The sequence below is a fragment of the Liolophura sinensis genome, chromosome 1 (assembly GCF_032854445.1).
Source record: "Liolophura sinensis isolate JHLJ2023 chromosome 1, CUHK_Ljap_v2, whole genome shotgun sequence".
Classification (NCBI taxonomy): Eukaryota; Metazoa; Mollusca; class Polyplacophora; order Chitonida; family Chitonidae; genus Liolophura; species Liolophura sinensis.
In genome coordinates this window covers 13,654,738-13,680,634 of record NC_088295.1, presented here as the reverse complement: position 1 = coordinate 13,680,634, position 25,897 = coordinate 13,654,738, and the positions used below count along the sequence as shown (strand labels likewise).

The 25,897-nt window shown below is 37.2% G+C and overlaps 2 protein-coding genes across 2 annotated transcripts; one reads left to right on the top strand and one right to left on the bottom strand.

The window, feature by feature from the left end:
• Positions 1 to 724: 724 nt before the first annotated feature.
• On the bottom strand, positions 725 to 20,705 carry LOC135470611 (dynactin subunit 4-like). Its single transcript, XM_064749651.1, has 13 exons — positions 20,484 to 20,705; positions 20,136 to 20,206; positions 18,602 to 18,780; positions 18,189 to 18,232; positions 17,868 to 17,969; positions 15,883 to 15,947; positions 15,232 to 15,338; positions 12,688 to 12,871; positions 11,936 to 11,990; positions 9,302 to 9,400; positions 8,660 to 8,760; positions 8,180 to 8,258; positions 725 to 2,410 (listed from the first exon to the last, which is right to left on the bottom strand). Exons 1-13 carry the CDS (start codon positions 20,610 to 20,612, stop codon positions 2,282 to 2,284), a joined length of 1,344 nt encoding a protein of 447 aa, XP_064605721.1. The 5' UTR covers positions 20,613 to 20,705; the 3' UTR covers positions 725 to 2,281.
• Positions 20,706 to 25,897, top strand: LOC135470622 (bolA-like protein DDB_G0274169). The gene is made up of 7 exons (XM_064749661.1): positions 20,706 to 20,806; positions 21,217 to 21,305; positions 21,550 to 21,600; positions 22,021 to 22,072; positions 22,721 to 22,785; positions 23,856 to 23,924; positions 25,105 to 25,897. Exons 1-7 carry the CDS (start codon positions 20,797 to 20,799, stop codon positions 25,183 to 25,185), a joined length of 417 nt encoding a protein of 138 aa, XP_064605731.1. The 5' UTR covers positions 20,706 to 20,796; the 3' UTR covers positions 25,186 to 25,897.

Below are 25,897 nucleotides of genomic sequence, written 5' to 3'. Positions count from 1 at the left end.
AAATTTAAGTGCACAAGTTAACAACTCATTTTTTGGCAGGTTACATTTTTGCCCACAGCGCAAACCCAGTGTGGGGCCTCCGTGGCTCCCTCGGTTACCGTGTTAGGGCAGCGTTATGAACCAGGAGCCTCTCACCAATGTTGTCGCTGTGAGTTCAAGTCCAGCTCATGCTGGCTTCCTCTCTGGCCGTATGTGGGAAGGTCTGCCAGCAACCTGCGGATGGTCGTGGGTTTTCCCCAGGCTCTGCCCGGTTTCCTCCCACCATAATGCTGGCCTCCGTCGCATAAGTGAAATATTCTTGAGTACGGCGTAAAACACCAATCAAATAAATAAATAAATAAATAAATCAAACCCAGTGTATATCCCATATTGGTGCAATGCCTGTCACCTCAACAGAATTCATGTAGAAGCCCTTTGCGCACAGCAACCAGTTAATGCTGTGAAGAACCAGAGAACAGCCAAGAAAGGTGAATTTCCTCATCCTGGGCTTCAGTTGAAGCACGCAAAGTATCCAGGTGATTAACAGAAAAACATCTCAAGTGCTTGGTTATAACCCAACCTCTCTCTGGCAGTGGAATGGATATCCTATCTTTGAGAGTTGACAAGGGTGGAAACAGTCTACAATGTACTGTATAGGGATTTAACAGAAATGACAGCAGCACAAACCAATCCAACCGTCCAAGCAACCGTCACATTCCTTAGTTAATGATTAATTAGTCCGTAGTAATAATAATAAACATTAATGAGCTTTATTTATATTGCATTAATCAGCAAACAAATATAGTGAAAGGCCTGCAAACCTTTAAATTTAACCGAGAAGAAGAGCTAACATGAGTTGCTGAAGAAGAGCATGGAGGTTTTGTTTAAAGTACAAATGGATATATAACTACTTGTAGAGAAGAATACATATAACTATGATACCAAGGTTGGCATCACAGACAAAATTATTATCAAACAAAAGCGTATTCCAGATAGCTAGATCATGCTTAGCCCTAATACCACTGACATAAGTACTGTACATAATTCATACCGCAAACAATCCAAATCCCATGAACCCTTATGTTTCACTGCCATGCACCAGGGCACTCTGATTTCAAAGAAACCATAACTGTTCACACAAAATTTTTTGACACAGATTCCACTCCGCTGATAGTTGCGGCCAGCAACATTGAGTGTGTCATGCAACACACCGACCAGTATGTTTACCTCTGCAAATAATAACATTTCAAGTTGTTTATTTCTACAAATAAAAGAATTTGAGTTTCCTTACTTGTTAGAATTGCTTTTATGATTTATATAAAGGTGAACTATTGGAATTTCCTTCAGGGATAAAAGTCTTATTTGCAAAGTATATAGATATGGCTTTTGTTCTTACATTGTTGACATTTTACACCCGGACAGCATGACATGGAAAAAAAGCAATTTGTAACAGCTCAGCATTACAACCTTGTCATACATGTACAATAAGCTTTTACATTCTCCTATCACGCAACTACAAGAGGCGTCATACATAAGCAGCTTTGAAATATGGAGGTTAGCTGCAATGTCCTACACTGGCTGTTAATTGGTCTAAAAGGCATGGCCTCTGCGGCGGGAGTGAAAGAGAATGGCAGCAAGAAATATGTTGCTTTGTCCCATTTTCTTCTTTTTTCTTTTATAGAATATTTAACACCTTCGTCTTGGTGTTTGTGGTGTAGCCCGATATGACTGACCCTTGTTTCGTACCAAGTGAAATCCTTGAGCTGCGCATTCTCCGGATTTGACTCCGTACAACACAAATTTCAGCAGCATGGGGTTACACAACAACCACCAAGATGAAGGTGTTAAACCCTTCAATAAACATGGACAGCACATTTTCGTTACCACTGTAATTTACATGTAGCACCAGACTTACCCGAATCAAAAAAAGGTTTGACATATGTTGCATTACACACAAGTTTTTGGTGCTTGTTCAAGATCATATTAAAAGATAAGTCAGGTTTGAATGTCCTTGCGTATTCCTGGGTACAGCATAAAACTCCTATCAAATAAATTAATAAATAAGTCTCCATACATGTACAAGTCTCATTTTAATACAAAACATGAGAATTTAGAACAGAATAAAGTTAAAGCTCGATTTATCCCTTCATACCTTATTGAATAACTGATTCTTGATCAGCATAAGCACAAACACTGCTTCTACTGAAGAACACAGTGATCTAATCGGAGCTGATCATAATGTTAAGTGACAATCCATAAGGGATCACGCTGATACTTTCAGTTTGAAATGCTCTATTACAGTTCATTTCTGTGGTAGTTTGCCCAGGTGCAGGAAGATTCTGTGATCCAGAGGTACTATCTCGGGCTCTTTGTCCTCATTCGGGAGAGCAGCCGCTGTGTTCTTGTACTCATGACGCAGAATGAAGCTCACCTGGGGAAAGACAAAGGTGCTAATTAATACACTTCAACAATACAACCACATAATGTGTTCATTAACACAAGCTGGGGTGACAGTACAAAAGTCATTTTAGAGTCATTCTAATGAATGTCACAGCTTCTTGCTTTCCTTTCACACACAGACACTCCTTCCAAGAAAATTTTCTCAATTTTCCAACATCCACAGGACATTCTAAAACACCTGTACTGAACTAAACCCATCTGCCTTTCAGCTCATAATGATTGAGTCCTCCAAACACAACGACTGGATACATCACTGCCCAACATTCAGTTTTGAAGAGATTTTGTTCACAAGAGCTAAACAGCCAAAAATGAACTTGTGATAACCTGAGAATGTCCAGATCGTTTGTGCTGACCACAACATTTTGTCAGGTGTATAAAAATGAAAACATGTCAGAGATTTTAAGGTTTCTTTTTCTTTCAGCAATCACAGTACACCTGTTCAAAACTTTCAGATGCACAAACCCAAATCTAGGGAAATACACATGCATACATATCTGTGGACCAGTACAGCAGTATTTCACAATCCTACATACTTTTATAATAAATGTCCTATACAGGTATTCTATATACAAAACAATTACTTGTACCTGTATTATGTGCATTCAGGTGTGCCCAACAAAATGCATGTATTGAATGGCATTCTGAGAACTAACAGTAATCACACAAATACATACATGAATAAAATAATACCATATATATAGAAGTCAAATATTTATCAAGTTATGTGTCTGTTTGTATGTATGTACATGCTGCATTCTATGTTTTCTTGGGGTTTTAAATCCTTATACTTAACAATTTTTTTAGTCACTCCAGGAATGCGACCTTCCCATATAATATACAGGATCTGGGTAACTTGCTCATATCACATGTATCCTCTAAATCTATATTTAGAAACCCATGTCAGATGTAGGTGACATCGCCGACCTTGCTTTTGCTTATTAAATGTACATGTAGTGTACTTTAAACAAGGCTATAGTACTATAGTATAAGGCACTATAAACAAGTTGCAAACACCAAGATATTCAGTATCAGCACAAGGTCATGAGAGGCCTTCAACAACACGCATAAAAACTGTATATAAGACACCTAACACAAACTAGCATCAGCAGTGTGTCATGTTTAAAATGTCTCCATTTCTTCAAACCATGTGCAAGCCCTCCATTAAAAAACAGTATTTGACAGAAAGCTTCAAACTCTACACACCAATACCTACACATTCTGGACTGAAATCAAACTCAACAAGAGTTCATATCTTTACTCTAAGACATCCTGTTACTGAAATAGTACACTGATAAAACATCAGAAAAAACATGGGTTATCCTGATACATCCTGGTATTTGTTTCTGTGACTGAATGCCAAGACATGTAAGGCCCACAAAATATCCTGTATAATATCCTGGTGTTGCCTGGCATAATCTACCAACAGATAACCCTGTAGAACATGTGACATGCGGATAGCCTAGAATGAATGAATGAATGATTATGGCTTAACGCCACGCTTAACGAGTGGATAGCCTAGAACTGTCCCCAACAAACCAGTAAGTGAGACAGCCATTCTCTATACCTGGGCCCGGTTTCACGTAACTTAGTAAGTCCAGGAAATTGAGAGAGCAGGAGATTTTTTGTATAAGTCCAGGGTTCTCGACAAAACTTAAGTCAAATGCTTCATAAGTATAGTATTATTTTGTCTAAGCAAATAACTTAAGAAGTTTTGTGAAACCAGGTCCTGGTATCTGAACACTGCTCAACAAGCAGTCTATCTATATCAATGGCCTAGATTTGATAAAGTGTCCTCAGTCATGTATATTTATAAAGAACACATCCAAGTGTCTATCAGCATCAGCTTGTATATGTCACCCCTATTTATACTGCTGACCTTTTTCACATTTACATAAGAGTATGTGGCCTGACCTTGTAAAGGTACATGTGTGTGCAGACACATGCATTGTACTACAAATGAGTACATGTTTTTAGAAGTTGTAACTTGACAGGAGTACCTGGCAACACAAAAATACAGCTGTATTACCTGACAGCTGTATCTAATTAAACACATATCTGATGTGTTCAAAATTTCCATTGGGGATTTCCAATGAAAAACCCACTATTGTTGTCACTATGACCTTCACAGTCTATTGTCCTTGGAAGAAAAGTTAAAAACAGACATTTTTATCTATAGTTAACAGGATAAGTTAAACATCATAGTAAGTGCCCTTTTGTGTCAAACAAAGCTATCAAACCTGGTGCAAACAAAGGCTATAAAGTGTAACCTATCCTGCAGAGGCTTCATAGAGCTTTACACTGCATGCAATACATCTTGCAAACTGCTGCAAGGTTGTACTAACAATATGCAATCAACAGGTATAAATTTTAATTTTCCTTCAGGATATCCAGGCTCACATGTGCCTGTGTTACAATAGAGACCTATATCTGCTGGCAACAAAAACAATTTTACAACATAAAAATAATTATGTTGACTATGCCTTTACAACATGTGATCTTCATATCAACAGGAACCCTATGTAATTGACAAAAATGAAGCTTCAAATGCATATTAAGGCTGAAGCAGCCAATGTAAAGGAATGTGAGAATACTTGGTTAACATCTAATTCTCACACCCATGCATAATGATGACAGTTTCATCTAGCCTACTGGCAGTTTGTGCAGTTAGCACAGGTTTAAAGAGTAAGGCTCATTGACTTTGCAATTTTATTTATGGGTGGAGGGTGGAAGTTTTATGCTAAAGTATAAAACCTTTGGGACAAGGTTTTCTTTCTATTAATTTTTTCTATTAATCTACAAAGTGATGAAAAGGGTGAAAGTAGAGGTCCTAAATGATGCCCGCAAACCATGCTAATATGTAAGTATTATATCAACGGGTAATGCTATAGTCAGCAATGTTTGTTACAACTGAGTTCCACTGGCTAAAATTTATTCAAATATCCTTCTTTCTGTTCAAATGCCTGCATATGGTCACGTCTATACTCTTTCAGTTAAACATCATCAAGGGAGTCCATGGCTGTCTTCTGTGAAAACATTCATACAAAGGAATGGTATCAGACACGTAGAATTAACAGTTAACGAAAATAAAACCCACTGTCCTGGGTCAATGTACATGAATTTCTGAAAAATAACTCCTAACCTTAGAACTCAGATAACAGCGCTCAATTTCTGAGAAACCAGACTAAAAGCTCTTAAGTGACACATGAACCACCTGCTGTCCTGCCAGCTAGGTTGTAATAATACAGCTCCTTACCACCTGCAAGGGCAGTGTTAAACAATGCCACATTCACACCATATAGCATTATACATGTATAAACTGATATAACAAATATCACGACTGAGCAATAATCTTTTACACATTACAATTATCCTATGTTTTTCTCAAAGTACATACACATGTCACAGTAAAACATATGCAGATGTACATGTGTTACCCAAAGTTTTGCTTGATGTCACACTTTTAATAATATCCTTCTACTTTAATCAAAGGAACAGATTCAACATCATTGACTGGTTTAATGATAACATTAAAGAATAATGAATTAATGTATCAAATTAAATCTTCATGACATTCAATGGAATCAGACCCCCCCCCCCCCAAAGCCTGTCACAACAGTGTAAATTTTGTGGAAGAGGCATTCGGTCTTTTACTTGTATTTTGAATTTTTCTGAATTTCAGACAAGAAACAAGCAAGCGCATACTACGAAAACAGTTGCATCACAATTCTTATGACCTTCAAAAAATATGTAAATGTAATACATGTGTATATTTTTACAATATTGCTTACAGAGTTGTGTAGTTAGGAAACACAACAACAACTGATTCGCCTGAAACTAAGTGTAAAATGTGACTCACATTAGTGGCTATTACTATATAGTACCTGTGTAACTATCATTGTCTACTCAAATACCAGTCATCTTCATAGTAGCAGCAGTCTATAAGAATCACTTTCAGCAACAAGCCTGGCAAAGTGATATATTATCTTTCCTGGGAAATACCAGCTTATATTTTATTGACATATACACACTGTCTGGGCGTTGCAAACTGAGTACTCGTATTTACAGGACGGGAAGGAAACATGATAACATATTAACACAACTTGTGTTCTGGGAACTTGTCATATGTCCTCTTTCCACAACTTTCATGTTTCTCCCATGACCTACAAGCTGCCTTTTTCTACATGCACAATTGGCTATGTGATTTATCATATAGCTGAACTCTACTTTATGTGAACAAACACACTCCACATGTTTTACTGAGGTGTAACACACACTATGTCATTGGTATTTCCTAATTTTCCGGGCGTAACCACATCGAACAGCCAGGCTTTGTAAGAATTTCGTGATTCACACATGTACTAACAAACCTGTACTTTAGATAATTTACCTGAACAAACACACCTTACAAAGAGTGTCTTTTTGAGGTGTGCCCCTATGTAAATGATTGATATGTCATCTCAGTGCTAACTCATTATGACATTCTCATAAAAGTTAGTCCGTTACTGGAGATTTCCATTACCTTTGGTCATTAACTGTCAAAAGCTGAATAACTGCCATTGACAAACAACACTATAATACAAAAGAGATATAAGAAATGTATGAGTGTTCACCTATAATCCTCACTAATATATAGTACATATTTACTCTGTTGTTAACAACACATTCTAAACCTCAACAAACACTGCTAGGGTGGAGTTTACAGGGTATTATCTAGGGGCTGACCCTCATCCTAACATAAAACTAGAAGAAAATTATTGAAATCAGAAGATATACTTGTATGGTCAGTGTAGCAACAAACATCTCTCAGATTGACTTCGGACTGACTTAAGAGTGAGTGAGTGCTTGGGGTTTAACGTCGTACTTAACAATTTTTCAGTTATTTGACAATGAGGAAGTCCTAAGAGTGCATGTGTGTGTAATATGCCTCCTTGTTGCAGAACAGATTTCCACACCTCTTTTATCTAGTGCTACTTCACTGAGACGACTAACCTAAGGCAAGTAAGCTGCCCCGCCAAGCCATTATACTGATATGGGTCCACAAGTCGTTGCACTATCCCCTTCATGCTCAACGCCAAGCGAGGAAGTTACAACTTCCTCTTTTAAGGGCTTAGGTGTGACCCGACCCAGGATTGACTCTGGATCTACTGATCCCCATAAAGGCGCTCTATCAACTGAGTTAACTAAGGGGCCAAATTATATAGAAACAAAAATGTTCTGCGGTTTCCAATTTTGCCTGGTGTGACATCATGCAAGAACATCTGACGTCATCCATCACTGACTTATAGCTACAAATGACGTTGTACTTTCAAACGCACGACATCATTCCAGCATAACTGCCTTATATCACAACGATATATTAGCTTAATTCATTGTCACATAAGAAATATTACTTACGTCACATCAAGAAAATTCAGGACTCTTCACTTATAGGGGTTACATAGCTTTATGCAGCGTAAATTTTTTTGAACCGTGGTGGTGGCTATATTGTATGGAGTATCCTTCATATCAGTTTAATATTTTACCCTGGTCTCTCTTATGACTGAAACAGCACTTTATCAAGATTCAAAAGAAAACAGCCATACCTTGTACAAGTATCTTGTTTCTTGTCTGATTTATTTTAACGCATTATCTGATTATCACCGCTTTATACATAACTGACAGTAATAAAATTCTACTTGTACATACATGTAAGCACATTTGTAAGTATTGGAACAGCAATGGAGACAGGCATCCCACATACCTTTATCTCTTCGTCCGCCTTTTCCGGTGTGACTGACAAATTAAAGCCTATCTTATTGGACAGTCTGAAGACTATTACACTGTAAGCAGAAACAAGGCTACATGTTAGACTTGTGGCAAACAATGGCACATCCCACAAAATATGAATAGCTTTTTCAAAAATTTTAATAAGAATGTTGAAGATTTAATATTTTTGAAATCCTTTATAGCTGACCAAAATTTCAGTTAAATATCTTTGTTACATACATAAAAACTACATTTGTACTTGATGCTATGAGGAAATTCGACTAAAACATTCATCAAAGTCATGAAGGCCTTAAGGATATGACAACAAAAAACCTTCCCCTAAGGAAACCCAGCATGCTTTCCTGCAGGAGCATATAAGAGAACATACATGTAACCCTTATCCTCATGTGATCTACACACATTTTGGCCATACACTTTTACGTTTACAAAAATTAAGGTTTGAAATGCCACTGACCTTGGGTCATCCTTGAACTCTGGCTGGCCATTGTTGGTGTCATCATAGACAGCAGCATCATCTCTTCTTGCCAAGACTATTGGAGATTCTGGTAATTTCACCTGAAGGAAAAGAAACCATGAGTTACACAGACAAAAGAAGTTGCTAAATATCTGACAAATGTTCCAAAGCAGGAGACAGACTCCAGATCCCATGTACACTACAGCACTCATTCAAAGTAGGTGCCTCTGTGGCTCAGTTGGTTAGTGCGCTGGCGCAGCGTAATCACTCAGGAGCCTCTATAGGTCTGCCAGCAATGCACATGGTCATGGGTTTCCCACCGGGCTCTGCTTGCTTTCCTCCCACCGTAACGCTGGCCACCGTCGTATAAGTGATATATTCTGAATTACGGCGTAAAACACCAATCAAATAAATAAATAAATAAATCATTCAAAGTAAACACATCAGGAAAGAATAGCTTTACAAACTTGACAATATGTCAAAATGAAAATCAAGTATGCAAGCATCCTGCTACATGGAGTGCAAACTAGTAAGAGCAATAAGTGGAAATTTCTGATGACAATGAACCAGTTACTGATGACCATGAACCAATTAGAGAATTATGGTATTGCAGGTTCATGAGTTTTGGGAGATCTAGCTTACCTTTGCTGTAGAGAAGTCATCCTCCCCATCAACGGCTAGCAGATTGATGGTAGTATTGTAGACTAGAGGGTTGCACAGGGTCAGAACCAGCTGAGTTTCCTATGGAATCAAAGTAAATCATTATGTTATCTGAGACTATGATATACAACTAAGCAACAGTTTGATGGCATGCTTTGAGCAAAGTGAAAAATGATTTAAAGACACATTTTCATAAAATGAACTTTAGCCATTAAAATATAAATTAATGCAAGCCAAAGTTGAAGCTCTGTAAATCTGTGGAGGTCCTGTTTATTTTTCTTGTTTTACAATAAGCAGGTAGGAGGGGCACAGCCTTTTTTTTCACACCTGGTGTTAAGGTTTGCTCATTCTGATACAGTCACAATGGCACCACAAATCACTACATATAACTGCCACTGTACCTAGAATGTGTTAACAGTTCAACAAGGAAAAAACAGAACCTTTATTAACTTGATTGAGGTTTCAGACAGTGTACAATTTCACATAAACAGCAGTCAGATTCATGGGTGGAGAACACCCAGCCAAGTCTACAGGAAACCACCACATTTTCCATGTAGCCTGACAAATCTGTCATCGGCTGAGTGTGCTGGGACAGAGCTGGAATGAGGTCAATTGTCAAGGTCAGCACCGGAGAAGTACATAAAACAGAGGACATATCTGCAGGGGACAAACAGGCTTAGTGTCATTCCTGTTGATCGGATATAACTGATAATTTACATGGGGCTTACACCAGGATGTGGACATCCCATATGAGAGCAGCTGACATATTACCATATACCCTTCACACACATTAATCCATATATGCCAGATGCTCAACAAATTGACCAGTAAAATACATAGAGGATATTGCACAGTGAAGGCTGAATATCTTTAATATTTTTTGGAGTGAGAGGTGAAAATGATAACCCACGAGACGCGAAACGTCCAGTAAGTTATCATTTCCACCTTTCACAAGAAAAATATTTGATATTCAACCTTCACTGTGCAATATTCTATTTAATATTTATATTTTGACAAAATCATGACTTTGTATATTTGAACAAGTTTTTAAAAGCAATGTTTTTAGCTGTAGGCCTTCACAGACTTGTGTATATAGAGTGACGTCGCACATGACATCTTGTATGACGTCGTGTCTTGTTGCATGACGTAAGAAATGTTAAAGTTGATTGAACTTGTACTATGACATCATTGTGCTAAGCTTGAATTGGAACGTTATAAAACAAAATATTTCTTTGTGATGGCATGGCATCAGGGTCTGTAATAACAAAAGCGATATCTAACTTTAGTCAGTGTGATATCATTTTTATCAGAGATGGAAATCCTGACGTTTCACCTTTATATAAATAATAAAACTTTAGGTGTAATTTGAAAACATAATCCATAATATGTTCAAGACAATAATGTGTTGTAAAGATAGAGGCACATGTCAACTACACAGGGATTATGAATTAATCGGACCACATTTTTCTAATATGCAAACACATGCATTATGTCTGTGGTTCAGGATTTAGGGTAGTGTGATTTTGATGTCATGTGGAACAACAGCTCATTTCATGATGCTGCAATAAATTCAGGCATAAATCGGACACAGACACCCACACAGTCTGTACTTTCATAGCATTACATTCACACATTAGATATTAATTTACATTTTTATTTTTACATCCAAAAACATGTAATTTATAGAATCAAGGATGGTTATGACAAAGTGTCCTGTTCACTATCCTCTGACAACAGGAAGTGAAAACGGGTAATGAGCTTACAACATATATACGTCCGTATGTAATGTAACTGTGACATGTGTTAAAACAGATAGCCCATTTTTTCAATAATTTCCTGATCCTCTATTTTCAATATCTGAAAAATTTCCCCCCTGGAACAATGTCCTGTTCTAGGTTAAACATGATTGTGACTAGGCACATACTCAATGCTACTAGTTGGCTTCTACAAGGTGATACAAAACCCGTTTTTTGTCATTGTGAATATTTAATCTTAACAATGAACCTACACTGTAGTTCTTATATTTATTCCCTTTCCATATACATCAGTGTGTAAACAGATAGACCTTGGTCCAATATTTCTGAACCTATCAATCATGCAAACAAGTATGTCTCTGTCAAAATGGCTAACAACAGTTGTGAAGACCAAAGAATTTGTAATTAAGTTTCCCATTACTTTTGTGTTTTTATCCAACCCATTTGTTTTGAATATACCTTTTACATTACCAGTAATTACCAGTCAAAGCCACACAATGACATCAAACAGACACTTCGCACAAGTTAGATCTCTTAGTCCACCTCCAAGCCTTTGAAGTTCACAGAACTTGTTGATATTTCAACAGTTGCCTTTTAGATTATTATATTCATTTATTCATGAATTATTTTCATTCGGTGACTTGCAAAAGATTTGCAGGGATTTTGCAGCATAAACATTCTAACCACCTTAATCAAATATACACTTTCTACACATCAGGAAGTAGTTTCACTCAGTGAGGCTATTTGAAGGGCACATTTGTCGAGCAGAAAAATCTAATACATACAACACAGTACAATTACTTACAGCGTCAAATAAAAGATCCAGAATGATGTTCCTTTCAAGTTTACTTATTAGACTTACTTTGTTCAGCTCAAAGCTGGGAATTTTCAAAATGCGTATCTCCGGGACATGGTGTCTGAAATTACAAATAGGTATCACAATGCTGGTTTTATGATCCTGAATAAAATACAATAGCAAATAGAAAACATTTTATACAGTAGTGGGTAAACTGAGACAAGGTAAACAAATGACCATGTCACTGTGTACACATTTTATACAAGTGTTCAGACATATCTAAGTCGTGTTTAAATACTATAGATGTACTCATAACTCAAATATTAAACACCACATAAATAAAATAGCTCTCTCTGTCACCTTACAACTGCATCTGCAGTCTTCCTAACAGAACCTAAATGCATGTTATTTATTTGACGTTTAACACTGCAACCAAATATATTTTATTTAAACTAATTATACAACAGCAACCAAAAATATTTTATTTAAACACATTATACAACAATCATCTGGTTTATGTGTGGAGGATATCAAGCAAAGTCCACATAAAGTTTTCACTTTGAACACATGCCTGAAAAACTTCTGACTTAAAGCCACAGGTCACACTTTTATTTACGGACATTCTTCAGTAGGCATTGTAAAATACATGTATTGAAAATTCCTCGGCATATTGTCTCAAGTAACGTTTACATAACAATCAGTATAAAACTCATCGTTACACATCTACACATTAAGTTCACAAAAGAGCAATAGAAGAGGGGACAAATCCCCTTGAATTTCTTGGCTGACAATGACTACAGAGGCCAGTGAATGCTTACAATGCCACAAGCTGAATCTTGAACTTGATGGAGACAGGGTTGAAGTCTGGTTTGCTGAGGTTATGTTCACACTGTTTACATCTGAGGGACCTCCTGATTAACAGTTGTTTGTGGATTGGGTACAATTTACTGGTCTGGTCAGGCTGAAACTCAGGTGTTCCCAGACGCTGGCTCATCGAGGTCACTGTTAAACAAGTCCATGGGCAAATCTTAAACCAACCTCCTTAGGTGATACAAGTAACTGCTTAACAGACCAGGCACAGGTTGAACTGAACATTTATCTGAGAGTAAAATTGTACTACTAAAATTCTTTTAGACTTTTCAGTTTACCCTCCAATACAGTTTTTTTTTGTCACAGCCAACACAATAAATAAACACATTGCTTTTTATGACATTCAGATTAAAATATTTCTTAAAGGATACATGGAATGCTTGGTTTTTATTTCTGAATACAAAGTATGTGATATGGCCTTACATAAGGAAGTGTATGTACACAAACCTTCCAAGCTTTCCAACTGGGGTGCCAAAATGGCTTTAAAATACTGTTTTCCTAAGGCCTCAGCAGACAGTCAGGAGATTAAGTAGTCTGCCGTGGTCAATGATGATAGCTGTGAAACCAACTTTGATGAGGAGAGAGGTTGAATTAGGGGTGCTATGCTGGTCCCTTGTTACCAGTATGTTCATAGATGTCATTTGTCATTTCTGAATATTTGTGACCAGTGATGGAAAATAGAGGGCTTATAAAGAAATATAAAATATGCCTAAAAAATGTAGAAGGAATTCTCTTTGGCACATCTTTCTTCATTTTCCTTAACACCGGACTGTTTGTTTTAAAGTGAAAGACAGCCCCTGGCTAATATTTATGGCCACTGAAAGACTACCACTCAAAGTATCTTAAACCGACATTAAATAGTTTTTAGATTTTTTTCTCCCCAGTAAGAGTTTAGTTAAACTTTGTCTTGTCACAGCTTCAGCGCGTCTCTGTTATCGTCAGCAAGGTGACGTTACATTTACTCTAACCGTCTAACGTCAAAGGTAATTTCTGCATAATAGTAGCCCCTGGCAGATAAAAGTTGTGAACTTTGGTGATAAAGACCCAAGTTGATAAATACAGTTTTCTCAGAAACTGGACATCTGGAAGAATATTTAACTGGAAGAATATTTCTCCCACTGCTTACACTGTTGATACAGTAGATCTGCTATATCATTTACAGCGAACGGGGTATTATTAATTCACGTCATAGCCCCTGGAGGGTTGTGATGGTAATTTTGACCCCTATTAAATGTTTATAAACATACAAAACAATTGTTGTACAACTAGACTCATGCTAAATTCTGAAACAAACGGAAATAAATCTAAGTACCACTTAAGCTGAACTAGGCATTCGACTATCGCTGGATTTTATGTTTTAATTTTGTAGCGGTGCCTTCTGAGATGAAAGCAGTGCTGACCTAGTTATCGCAGATGTCAGAGAAACCACCTCAGCTTGAACATGGTGTTCTACTAATATTATTGTATTTCATGAAAGAAAACAGAAAAAAAACCTCACTTGTATGCGAGAAAGATGAATTAGCAAAATTTAAATTCTTCAGTTGTAATAAATTCAGAGAAAGAAAATGATATAATAAGATTTAATTAATTCCAAGAGTTGTCTGGTGAGATGCCGTCTTCTTATTCCCATAAATCCTTGGTATCCCGGATGAATTTTGCACGGACTCTGATATTTGTTTTTTAGAAACAGCTGACTAAATGCTAAAATGAACAACAAAAAATGTATTTGGGGAGTGGAATGTGGTTTGGACAAAGAAGGTACGCTACTGTCTGACATAATTTGTGATACCATCGTTGAGTATTACAAGTACACAGGTTGTAAATCAAATGATCATACGTCTGTGGTGGTCTGTAAATGATAGAGACCTGCCTCACAACACTTTGTGAAATGGCCCTTCTGCTACATGCAACCAAATTGTTGTAAACATTTTCAAGATGATGTCTAATGTAGAAATTCTGTGTTATCATAAGTCACTTCATGGAGTGAATGGGTAAAGGCCTCGTCACAGCTTAGGCCGTGCAATCTAACAGCAATGTATTTGATTGGATAAAATTCTCAAGACTGCTGCCTCAACTCACACCAGCCATTTGCAGTATTGTAATTTTGTTCTACATGTTATTCGGTGAAATCTCATTAAAATAATAAAGTATGATACTCTAGAAAGCTTGAGTATGCTGCTTTTAACTGAAATATGTTTTAGCCAGGTACTGTCTTGTCCTTTAAATCTGCATAATGTTACATAGTACCCTTCTTTTCCATTCAATGGGCCTAATTAACTAATTGTTTCAAACTGAAGACATCTAATCTCCTTCTAATTATTCACATTAACAATCCAAAAGTGTCTAGATGCAAGATATGGCATGGCAATCTGATGTTTATGAAGACAGACAGATAAAATGATTACTGACCAATAAATTTGTTTATGGTTTGTCTACATTTACACCATAAATGTATGTAAAACAAAGGTGCATGTATTTAAATCATAAGTTACCTTTGGCCACTTGAATAGGATCGGAGAAGAGCTCATCAGGCAGGGAAGGGAACTCGTTCACAGTTTCACCTGGCTTAATATCAGCTATCAACTCATCTTCCTTGATGCTGAAACACAAATGTTACATACAAAATTTGTACTGAAAAATTTCTATTAACAAGCAATCTAATAGGAACTGTTGTCTAGATATAGCAAAACCCTACTAAACAGATAAATATGTAAATGCATATGAAAGCTGTTAACAATTTAGAAACAGTGCACTTCGAATTACACAAGTTTCCTTCTCCTACACCATTACTAGCTACTGGAGATAGCTCTATGTTTTGTTATTACATGTACAAACACACTTATTACATGTATTTATTTATCTGACTGGTATTTTCCGTGACATTCAAGAATATTTTACTTATGCGACAGTGGTCTGGATTTGACCGTTTTAGCCAGGTCACTTGAGGCCACTGTGCCGTGCTCGAACGTTAACCAATCAAACACTGAGGCTCTTCATTTATGTCTACAGTCATTTAAAGTCAAAATATATCACATGTAATTCAGGTTAATGGGTATAGAAAACTTAGCATAGCAAGGGGAAACAATTGCACCTTAACAAATAGCAGACAAACCACCTAACTTAAAGCATCATTTCTGAATTACCTAAGTGATGACATAGAAGGCAGGGCCTTCATTTTAGCAGCAACAGGTGCCAAGCCAAACTTGTCCTGAAATTGTAAAACAAAACTTACATGATATCAGTGCTCACTGCAGTTTACAGAATGAATGATCAAGATGACAACTTTCAAAATCCATCAAATCTTGTGACAGTTCATATCAATCATGTCAATTCACAAATTATACATACATGTATGTATGTCTCCTAGGTAACAATTAAAAGGGACATGGTCAACTTTTAAAAAATGAAAAAATAGAAAGAATGGCAATTTCAACTGCCTATGTACAACATTGTTCTTCACAAGAAAGGAACAGAGGGCACCTCTTTCAGATCCCTATCTAGGATTTGGTGAAGGCATGGGGGAAGGGCATCTAAGCCAAATGAACCGGGTGTCCAGGGACTCCATCTGCCGGAAAACTTGCATTGCCGGAAATGCTTTCGTCGTGTCAAAAGGTTAGTTTTACATCTAACATCAGGATAGATGAAATGACCTAAAATATTGTATTTTAGTAAGCTTTGTAATCCTCATAGTCAAACGGGATCCATAATCGCATGGCTTGCTGCCGTACCCGATTCTATAGATATGACATCTGACCATAATTCTGGGGTCACCACGGAAGGGAATTTTCTCATTCCATCGCAGGCATTTTAGTGCTTAATTTCATGGGGTTTGGTGGCGAGGTGGATGCTGACGCTAGTAGAACTGTGCAAACGGGGGCTGCTGTAAGACAAATGGAGAAGTTGTCAGTGACTTGCCAAGGATCGGTGGTTTACCCCGGTTTCTTCCGGGGGTTACCTCCACCCACCTGACAATACTGACCCACCGTCATATGGGTGAAATAATCACGAGTGTGGCGTAAAACACACTCTTACAGGATAAATAAAATGTTAACAGAAACTGATTTTTGAAGCTCACCATTTCAGTAGTTGCTGTGACAACAAAATCTTTCGTATATTATCACTCAAGCCTTGCAAGATTGATTTTCACTAACTCCTGTGTTCAACTTTCTTCAGTTGAAAGGAAACAGGATCAATTACTTTTTAAAGTAAATCTGGTTCAACATCTCCCTAAAGCAGCAAAAATTTCCCTAACAGAAAGCAAACAGCTTATCAGGGATCATGCACTCTGGCTGTACTAAGAAGAATTTCCTACATCAAAATTGTGTAAGGCTTAACGGTAATCTGGGATAGTAAGCTGCACTAGAAGTCAGCGCACTGGCATATTTGACAAACTTTCACCTGAAAACACCTGTCTTCGGAGCCAATTAAAAGGCTAAAATATTGCCTTTGGAGGTTGCACTGAAATTTTACATGGGGAAATCATCCTGCCTTAAGAACACTCTTCTAGGATGGTCTGACACTTCCTAGATAGCTGAGTTGAACTCCGCATGCTACTGTGTCAACTCAATGCATCGTCATTCTAGGCGCTACAAGCGTAATTTACGATTTAATAAGCAATGGCTTGGCAAGGTCACAAAATTTGACATTTTTTGACAAAATCTGACATTTGCGCAGCCAGCCAACTCCGGAACTTCGGAAACCATGCTTGTTTTATTCGACAGAAAATTAAAAATACGGAAAAAAATACTTTACAAAGGATATTTTTAGGCATGGTGCTAGGGGCTGCGGTTTCACAGAGGGATGGCAGACATTGGAGCGCCACTCCATAAAACGTTAGTTAGGGCCCTGTCTTCGGAGCAGAGTGAAGTACCTTTCTGAAAAACCCCATCTAATTTACTATATCACCACAACCGGCACATTGGAAAGCAGATATGGAATAAAGAATTTACTTATTTATTTGATTGGTGTTTCACTTATACGACAGCAGCCAGCATTATAGCGGGAGGAAACCAGGCACAGCCCGGGGGGAAACCCACAACCATTTGCATGTTGCTGGAAGACGTCGCAACATACGGCCAGAGAGGAATGGAATAAAGGATGTGTAGAATTTGATGTCATACGATCTTACGGTATAGTAGAGATGAGTCCTACGCTTAGTGTACTTCTTCCTCTCCTTCTCAGCCTTCTCTTTCTGGGCCAGCTGACGGTAAATATCCAAAAGCGAACTAATCTGTGACAAGAATACAATATAAGACTTCAGTACAAGGCACTTTTGTACAGCTTTTATGCACTTGAATGTGACAAATCATCTGAACCTCCAAGTTCCACATCAGCTTTTGAGCCACATGATTACGAAGAATGGTTGAACAATAAATTCTGAGCCATTTACTTTTTCCAACTGGTTTTGTACTTGGGGATATCTTTTAACAAAGTCATATGTATTTCTTACCCTGCCAGTATGGGGGTTCTCCAGATCTTTCCAGCCTCCACTGGCTGAAAGAACAATAACACAGTCACAGAATTTGGTGAGATGTAATATATGAACATTTCAGCTTTGAAACAAAACTTCTATCACCAATGAATTAATTAAAAATAAGAATACATTAGGTTACCTTTATTACTGGACATTATTGGCTGTGGCATTTATTCAATTTATTTGACTGCCATTTAGTAATGTTTACAAATAAGATTTTTTTCACTCCTAGAAGTATAAATACACATCCGGGATGCTGCACATATTTTAATATAAGGCAAAAGGGTAAAAGTGACAGATTCAACCTAAGTCCCATCTTTTAAAGTTGAACATTTATGTAAATTTCAGAAAGAAACTTTATTTCACTTGTCAGTCAAACTTTGCCTTACCCACAGTTTGATCAGCCACACCTACATCCCTTGTTGTCAGGCGGCAAAATCCACAAGCCAAGTAATACATTTTCTTGGTAGTAGACTTGGTTGCATCCTCTGGGTTGACTACAGCCACTGTAGTGGCCCTTGTTGACAACGTGTGCCCACAACTTGGACAGTCAAAGCAATTAGAGCACCTGAGGGATAAGTACACACCATTTCTAATACCTTGGATAAATCATATCTATACTGGACTAAAAATCAGTCTGATTTGCACAATACTTTGCAAAGTATGAACTGATGTCAGACATTTATGTAGTAATGTAAATCTTCAACCTTTTTGAACCTTAAAAGCAATTTTTTTCACTGAAATTTATGCATACAATTATTATGAAAATGACGCTAAAGAGATCTGTCTGTGTCACTAAAGACACAAGCTTCCTAAGACTGTGCAAATTATTTCTCTATCCTCCATAGTTTTCTCAGAATGCTTCATAATTTTGGTTGCTGTGGCAATTTTGAAGAATTCGGGTACTTACACACATTAAATTCAGCATCAAAAGAGACAATGCCACTGAAACCAGGTGAATTTAACATGGTCACATAACAAAAATGTGACCGAGTTTATCTCCCCATTTTCCCAGCCTATTATGGTGAAGTGACATGGCTCATGGACAAACAAGATGGCTCTCGAGACGATCACTTCCAACTTTAGTTTCCTTCAATTCAGTTGCAAAAAAAAAGGCTTAAAGTACACTAAATCAGGACCTACGTTCTTTCTTTTAAAGTTAAACATTTATTTGAATTTCAGAAAGAAAACTCATTTCACTTGTCAATCAATATCAGACTAGTTACATGCGGGAAACCTGTTAGAGCATTGACTTTTCTCTCTTCAAAATCGCAGTGTGCAGACACGACGCATAAGGTGCATCCAAAATCCGAATAGTATCTGATGCCATGGGTAGAAAACATGGATAACGAAGCACATATACACGACAGTGGCAAGCCTTGAATGGAGCCTTTAGAATGAATTTTTGTCGCTCAGCTGACTGGGTAAATTGTTCTTTCTGTTTTACATCCATGATGACTGAAAAAATCATCACTAAAGTTGTCACTTAAAACTGGTTGTGTGGTTGATTTCCGTATCTTTTGGCCCAGGGTTTTGAGATTTTAGAACACCCAAAAGGCCAAGACATTACAAGACAAGTAATTTTGACGAACAACAAGGAAATATTTCTGTGGATTTAAACAACACTTCAACTCATGAATGGATTTACACTTGCAGGAATGGTAATAAAGGTCATATTCTCTGTACTGCACACCAAAAATCGGCATGTTTTGTGCCTTGTGGATTGGACATACTGCGTTTTTGAATTCAACGATTAAACGTTGAGGCAGGTAAATATCAAATATTGTTAAAAATAAACCTCAACATCTAATTTAATTGAACATTACCCAATATTAAAAACTCACAGCGGACTTCTTGGGTACATTTCTAATCAGAATTCACTCCATTTAGAATGAATAACAGTTTCTGCAGTAACATTGCTACCTGTTGTTCTTCATCGTTGCTTCCGCAGACGGCATGTTCTCCAAACAGTTTGGGCAGTAGTAGCTGTCAACCTGCATAGAATGAAATAAGTGCGTGATACAAATAAATTAGTCACGCAGGCAATATTTCCGCGTCAGACTCAACATTTCAATATGTCATCGCGAGCATACATTACAAGGCAGCATATTCAGTTCACACATTTTGTTTCAGTGTTTTCAGTTACTCGTTATGTGACTTATTTATTAACTAATTCACTAACACGTCAAACTATCGGAAAATGAACCTCCGATAATACAAAATACAAAAATGTCGGACTGCCAGTATGCATGCCAGTGCACCTAAACTTACCTCGTGCAGTACACAGTCCGTGCATCTCAGCTTCAGACAGTGTCGACAGATATATAGTCGACATAATGGTCTTCTTTTGCCACAGCAACATTGATATTGCACTGTATCAACATCATAATACGTCGCCATATTTGATGACGGCGCAGCAAATGTAATGGAGACGTCTATTGGCTGAACATGACACTATCAGACTTGTTGCACCAATGCATTTTCGTGATACAAGAGGAAATAATTGAGCGGCAAGGTGACCTACATGGTGCCGGCTGACAAATACATGTACATGATGAGTCAAAAGACTATCGCTTGATTTGTAATGAACACAGGTCAGAGACAGACCTTCGTTGAGAAATCTTTTTTGCTCTATTTATGAATTATACGACATGTGAAAATCAAATATCACAATACTATTTTTCGGAATGTTCAAGTTACTTATATGGGTGTCTCCGAAGATGAAGTTGATCTCGACAAAAATCACAAGCTGGTCAATGTCGAGATAAATGTATGCACACAACAGTACAGCATGTGTTAAACTCATGGCCAAACTGAGTTGGGGTGCGCTATTTAATAATATCATAAAAATTAAAATTTCAAATACGTTAATTTAGTTCTGGTAAGGCAGTTTTATAAGGTGCATGTACCGGTACATGCACGGCACTGGCATTACTAGTATGGTGGGTTTACACCCTGCTACCGGTTTTGAGAAATCCGTCTTTTCTTTCTCTCATCTTTCTAGGCCTCCTTCGCCCTCTGTTGCGAGGACATACCGCATCTCGATGTGTTTCAAGAATTAAACACAGCTTCTCAACAACACCAGCAATGGAGGTATAAACATGTACACCTGAATAATAATCACTTACTAGTAATACAAAGTCAGGCAAACTAATTTATCTCTTGAGAATTTAAATACTGTGTGGTCATTTTTTGTTTTTTGGACATTTTTTTTCTCTCCCTAAAAAGTGTACTTCATATTTCATATGTGCATCAGAACTGTGTACGTGTAAGATACCCTCATATACCAGCTGTTAGCTTATCACTGATCATTGTGTATGTCTTTGTATACTTCCAGGGGAAGCCGGTTGAGAAGAACATTCGGGAGAAGTTAGCAAAGGCTTTTCAGGTAGCTAGACTTAATGCATAGCTGCAGCAGCTCAGTAATGTTGAGAGCTAGCTGTTGGCATGCTGGCAAATCCATTATTCTTCTAAACTAGCCGCCTCTTCTTTCTCATGCTGCTGCTCTGTCGTATACCAGTCGTAAAAATATATAATTTTGAATTGTCATCAGTAAAGTTTGAATTAATTTAGTATTATGATTTGTGCGAAGTTGAATGTGAACCTTTTGGTAAAAAATGCAAAACATCTATAAGATAATACTTCTCTTTGAAGAGCTGTTAATACAAAACATAGATTCCTTAAATTTATTTTTGAAAAAATATTTTCAGTTCCCTTTTAGCCTCCCAAGTAATGCTTTCCTTGTGATTGTTATTCATGAAATGTTTGTATAGGTTTATGTTAAGTGTTTTTTTTACTTCATTGACAGCCAGTTGTACTGGAAGTTATTAATGAAAGTGGCATGCATAATGTGCCAAAAGGTGAGTGTGTTTGCAAAGAGGGAACAAGCAGATTGGTGAATAACAGTTAATTTTCCATCAAGCTACCATACTTGGGAAGGTCTGGCATCAACCAGCTGGTGGCTATGAGTTTCCCCCCGGGCTCTGCCTGTTTTCCTCCTGCCATGATACTGGCCGCCATCATAGAATTGAAATATTCTTGAGTACAGCATAAAACAGAAATCAGTCAAATGAATTCATGAAGTTAACATATTTCCTACTGTAACTAATAAGTTAACACGGATGTGGTACCTGTTTAAAACAGAAAGGCAGTAATGTTCCTTGGACTGCGATTGACATGGTAACAAACTGTCTCTGCTTTAGGCATACAAAGTACCTGTGCCACAAACCTTGGTATTTTTACAGAGCATTACCAGGTTAATTATAAAGGTTGATGGTGGAGAGGCTGTGATTAAGGTGCTTGCCTTTCTGTGACTAAGACACACATTGTGCACATTCAGTCATTCTGATAACAAGTGCTCACCTCTTAAATGTGGGTATGTTACTGAATTATTTTAAAGTATAAACGACAGTCAAATAAGCAAATAATTTTTGACAGAAGAATATGAATATGTAAATTTATTTCAGACTCTGAAAATATCTGAAATAGTCTAAAATTCTTTGTTCAAGGCTCAGAGACTCATTTTAAGGTGGTGGTTGTTTCCAGTCAGTTTGATAGTCAGCCATTAATAAAGGTAAGTTTATTTACAAATTTATGACTCAAAAAAAAGGAAAGTATTGCTGTGGTACAAATAACATTGTTTGACAAGAAACTAAGGTCAATGAAAATAGAGTAATTCTTCTAAAATTGGGACATATATTAGTAGTGTTGAAAGGAGAATATTACATTTCTTTACCGACCTTTTGGAAAAGTAAAGATATGAGTATGTTGTTCATTAGATGGTCTATCCATGTGAGATAAAAGAAACTCATATTTCCGCTGGAATTACATATATATTGGCTAAAATGAGCACACCAGGTGTCCCAAATTTTAGAAGAAATAAGGTAACCATATTTTGAACAAACAATAAATTTAAACTAAATTCATTTTCCGATCTTTAGATCAGCGGTAACCATTTCAGTATTCTAGTATGAACCCCTCTTAAATAGCTTTGGCTCCGGCCATACCTGGCAAGGTCTGTCAATCACCTGCAGATGGTCGTGGGTTTCCCCGAGTTCTGCCCGGTTTTCTCACCATAATGCTGGGCGCTGTCGTATAAGTGAAATATTCTCGAGTATGGCGTAAAACACCAATCAAATAAATAAATAGATCTAGTTGCATTAACCTCTTGTCAACTAATAGAACTGAAATAAATTTTAGAACTTTTATTTTTAAAAGGCTTTTTTTGAATTTGTGATATACTTCAGTATAAAAACGTTTGCTCAAGTTTTGTTTATATAAAATAAATTTATTCTTTGACACATACAACTGTGACTGTCCTTTTGTAATTGAATAACCCATAGCATTAGCCAACTAAGAAAATTACCAGTTAATATTTGAACTTTCCCTGATACAACTGAGATAATATTTATTCAGTGTACAATCCCTGTTGTTTTCTACTCTTATATTACATGTGTATTTTAACTCATATTCTATTCTTGTGTTTCAACTGGTACAGTTATGACTAATTGACACTGTTGTGTCTTTTCCTTTGTTCTGTGTTTTTATTTCTTTTTAACTTTCTGAAGTAAGAAATAACACAGTTAGAGTTTATGTGTGTAAATAACAAGAACTTATTTGGATTTAAATATGTTACTATGACAGCGTCACAGAATGGTTAATGAAGTACTTCAGAATGAGTTACAGAATGGTGTCCATGCTCTCTCCATAATGGTGAGTACAGCATATGGCTTAGATACAGGTATTTATTTTTTCTGCTGAAGTAAATTCCAGTGAAACAACCAAAACTCTTTCAGGATAAAAGGAACTTCATGCTTGCTGAGGATTTGTGTACTAAGTGAAACAATATTGAGTTCCAGCATCGTGATTGTCATTTTTGCATGTTGGCCTTTTTTAATTTTTAATGATGACAACATTTTTAATGATTGCATTACTTCCTCAGCTTAGTAATCCAGATCATAATAAAACACATACAAATATATTTAATAATCTACACCCCTCAAGCAAGGTTGTGGTAAATTAACAAGGGGACACATTGACCAGGAGCCTCTTCCCAATCTCGTCATTGTAGAGGTGAAAATTCTTGGGCTTGACATTGAACATCGATCAAAATAAAGGCAGGTACCTATTTTTGTAAAAGCAATCCGCACAAGGACCTGCAAAGTGAAGCTGGTTAGCTCACCTGTACGAAGTAAGGAGAGGCATTGTGAGAAAGGGGAAAAGTGGCAGTGTCAGTGGTGGTGTCTGGTTAAAGCTTTTTTTATTGGTCTCTCATACATGGATTGAAGCTTTTTTATCTCCCTAATCTCTAAGGTATGGTGGGTATGTAAATGTACCCCCATTTAGGACTTTGCATAACGGTGATTTTCCATGTATTCAGATTTTGTTTGTGTAACTCTTCCTAAAGTACTCTTCCTTGAAGCTTCCATGAAGCATACTTGTTCATTATCATGTTGTACTCAAAGTTCACATGGATAACACCTGTGAATATCTGTGTATGACAATGTATTTCTGCGTTATTTTCCAGCTCATGCTGGCTTCCTCTCAGGCCTTATGTGGAAAGGTCTGCAGCAACCTGCGGATGGTTGTGGGTTTCCTCAGGGCTCTGCGCAGTTTCCAGTATTCTGTGAATGCCTTGCTGAAGTTTTCTCTTGATGATGTGTTTCCACCAAAGTAATGAAAACATGTTCATTAGGGAATTAGGGAATTTTGTCTAGAATTATGCTAACCCAGAAATGAGAAAACATTTTCCAGCAAGTCCTGAATGTTTAATTTCGTGTGTCTTGATCCTTAAAAAGTTGATTGTGTCTTTTATCCTCAGTTGTTTAGCCTCCTGCCTATCAACGGTCAAAACAAATGTACATAAAAATTGTCTGGGTGCATTGTGTTACAGGCCAAAACCCCTAGCCAGTGGGAAGACAGTGAGAAAATCATCGGGAAATCCCCACCATGCCAAGGTGGGGCTGGGTTATGAGAGGAAACACCCTGATCTTTTACCTACCATGTCCCCCTGGAACTACAGTTCACCATCACCAGGCTAGGGGATTGAATACTGAATGTAATGACACTGGGCTCTTTTCTGAGAAATATGCTGTTATAAATGTAACAAAATGAAATGAGCCCATATGTCGATTTCTGCATTTTTTAAGATGAGTGATGTACAGTAGTAGGTACCTTGGCCAAGATCAAGTGTGAATGATCACTTGCCTTCATGTCTTAGTATTACAGAGGCGACAGAGCATCACTCCCTCTCACTGTGTTGAGAGAGCAGCCACTTGTTAGACAGACCTCTGAACCTCAACCAGACTAACCCCACACACCACACACCACCACACATGCTCACACACACTTTAGAAATGGTTCTACTCACATACATTTTGAATTTTGGAAACTTTTGTCTTTGAAGGTGATAAGTGACGATATAAAGATATAACAGTAAACCATATGTGATGTCTAACAATTTCATACATTAAGATGGTAGTGGGGAATCAGTTCCGGAAAAATAAGATGCACGTGTATATACATGTATAGTTATAATGAGAAGGAATAATGGCGTATTGTGGTGCCTGAATCTGATGAAGGCAAAACATATAATACAGGTATTACAAAAAATAAAAAAAAAATTGTACTTACCAAGTTATATCTATATGTGTAGTGTATGTATTAAAGCTTTTGTATGATCAGAA

Bases quoted from the DNA above. Each gene is read 5' to 3' on its own strand.
- LOC135470611 (XM_064749651.1), bottom strand. From the start codon at position 20,612: ATGGCGACGTATTATGATGTTGATACAGTGCAATATCAATGTTGCTGT. The intron at 18,781-20,135 runs GTAGCAATGTTA...CTTATCCCTCAG, and splicing joins GCAACGATGAAGAACAACAG to GTGCTCTAATTGCTTTGACT. The intron at 17,970-18,188 runs GTAAGAAATACA...TTCTTGTCACAG, and splicing joins AGAACCCCCATACTGGCAGG to ATTAGTTCGCTTTTGGATAT.
- LOC135470622 (XM_064749661.1), top strand. The intron at 22,073-22,720 runs GTGAGTGTGTTT...TCTTTGTTCAAG, and splicing joins CATGCATAATGTGCCAAAAG to GCTCAGAGACTCATTTTAAG. The intron at 23,925-25,104 runs GTGAGTACAGCA...ATTGTGTTACAG, and splicing joins TCCATGCTCTCTCCATAATG to GCCAAAACCCCTAGCCAGTG.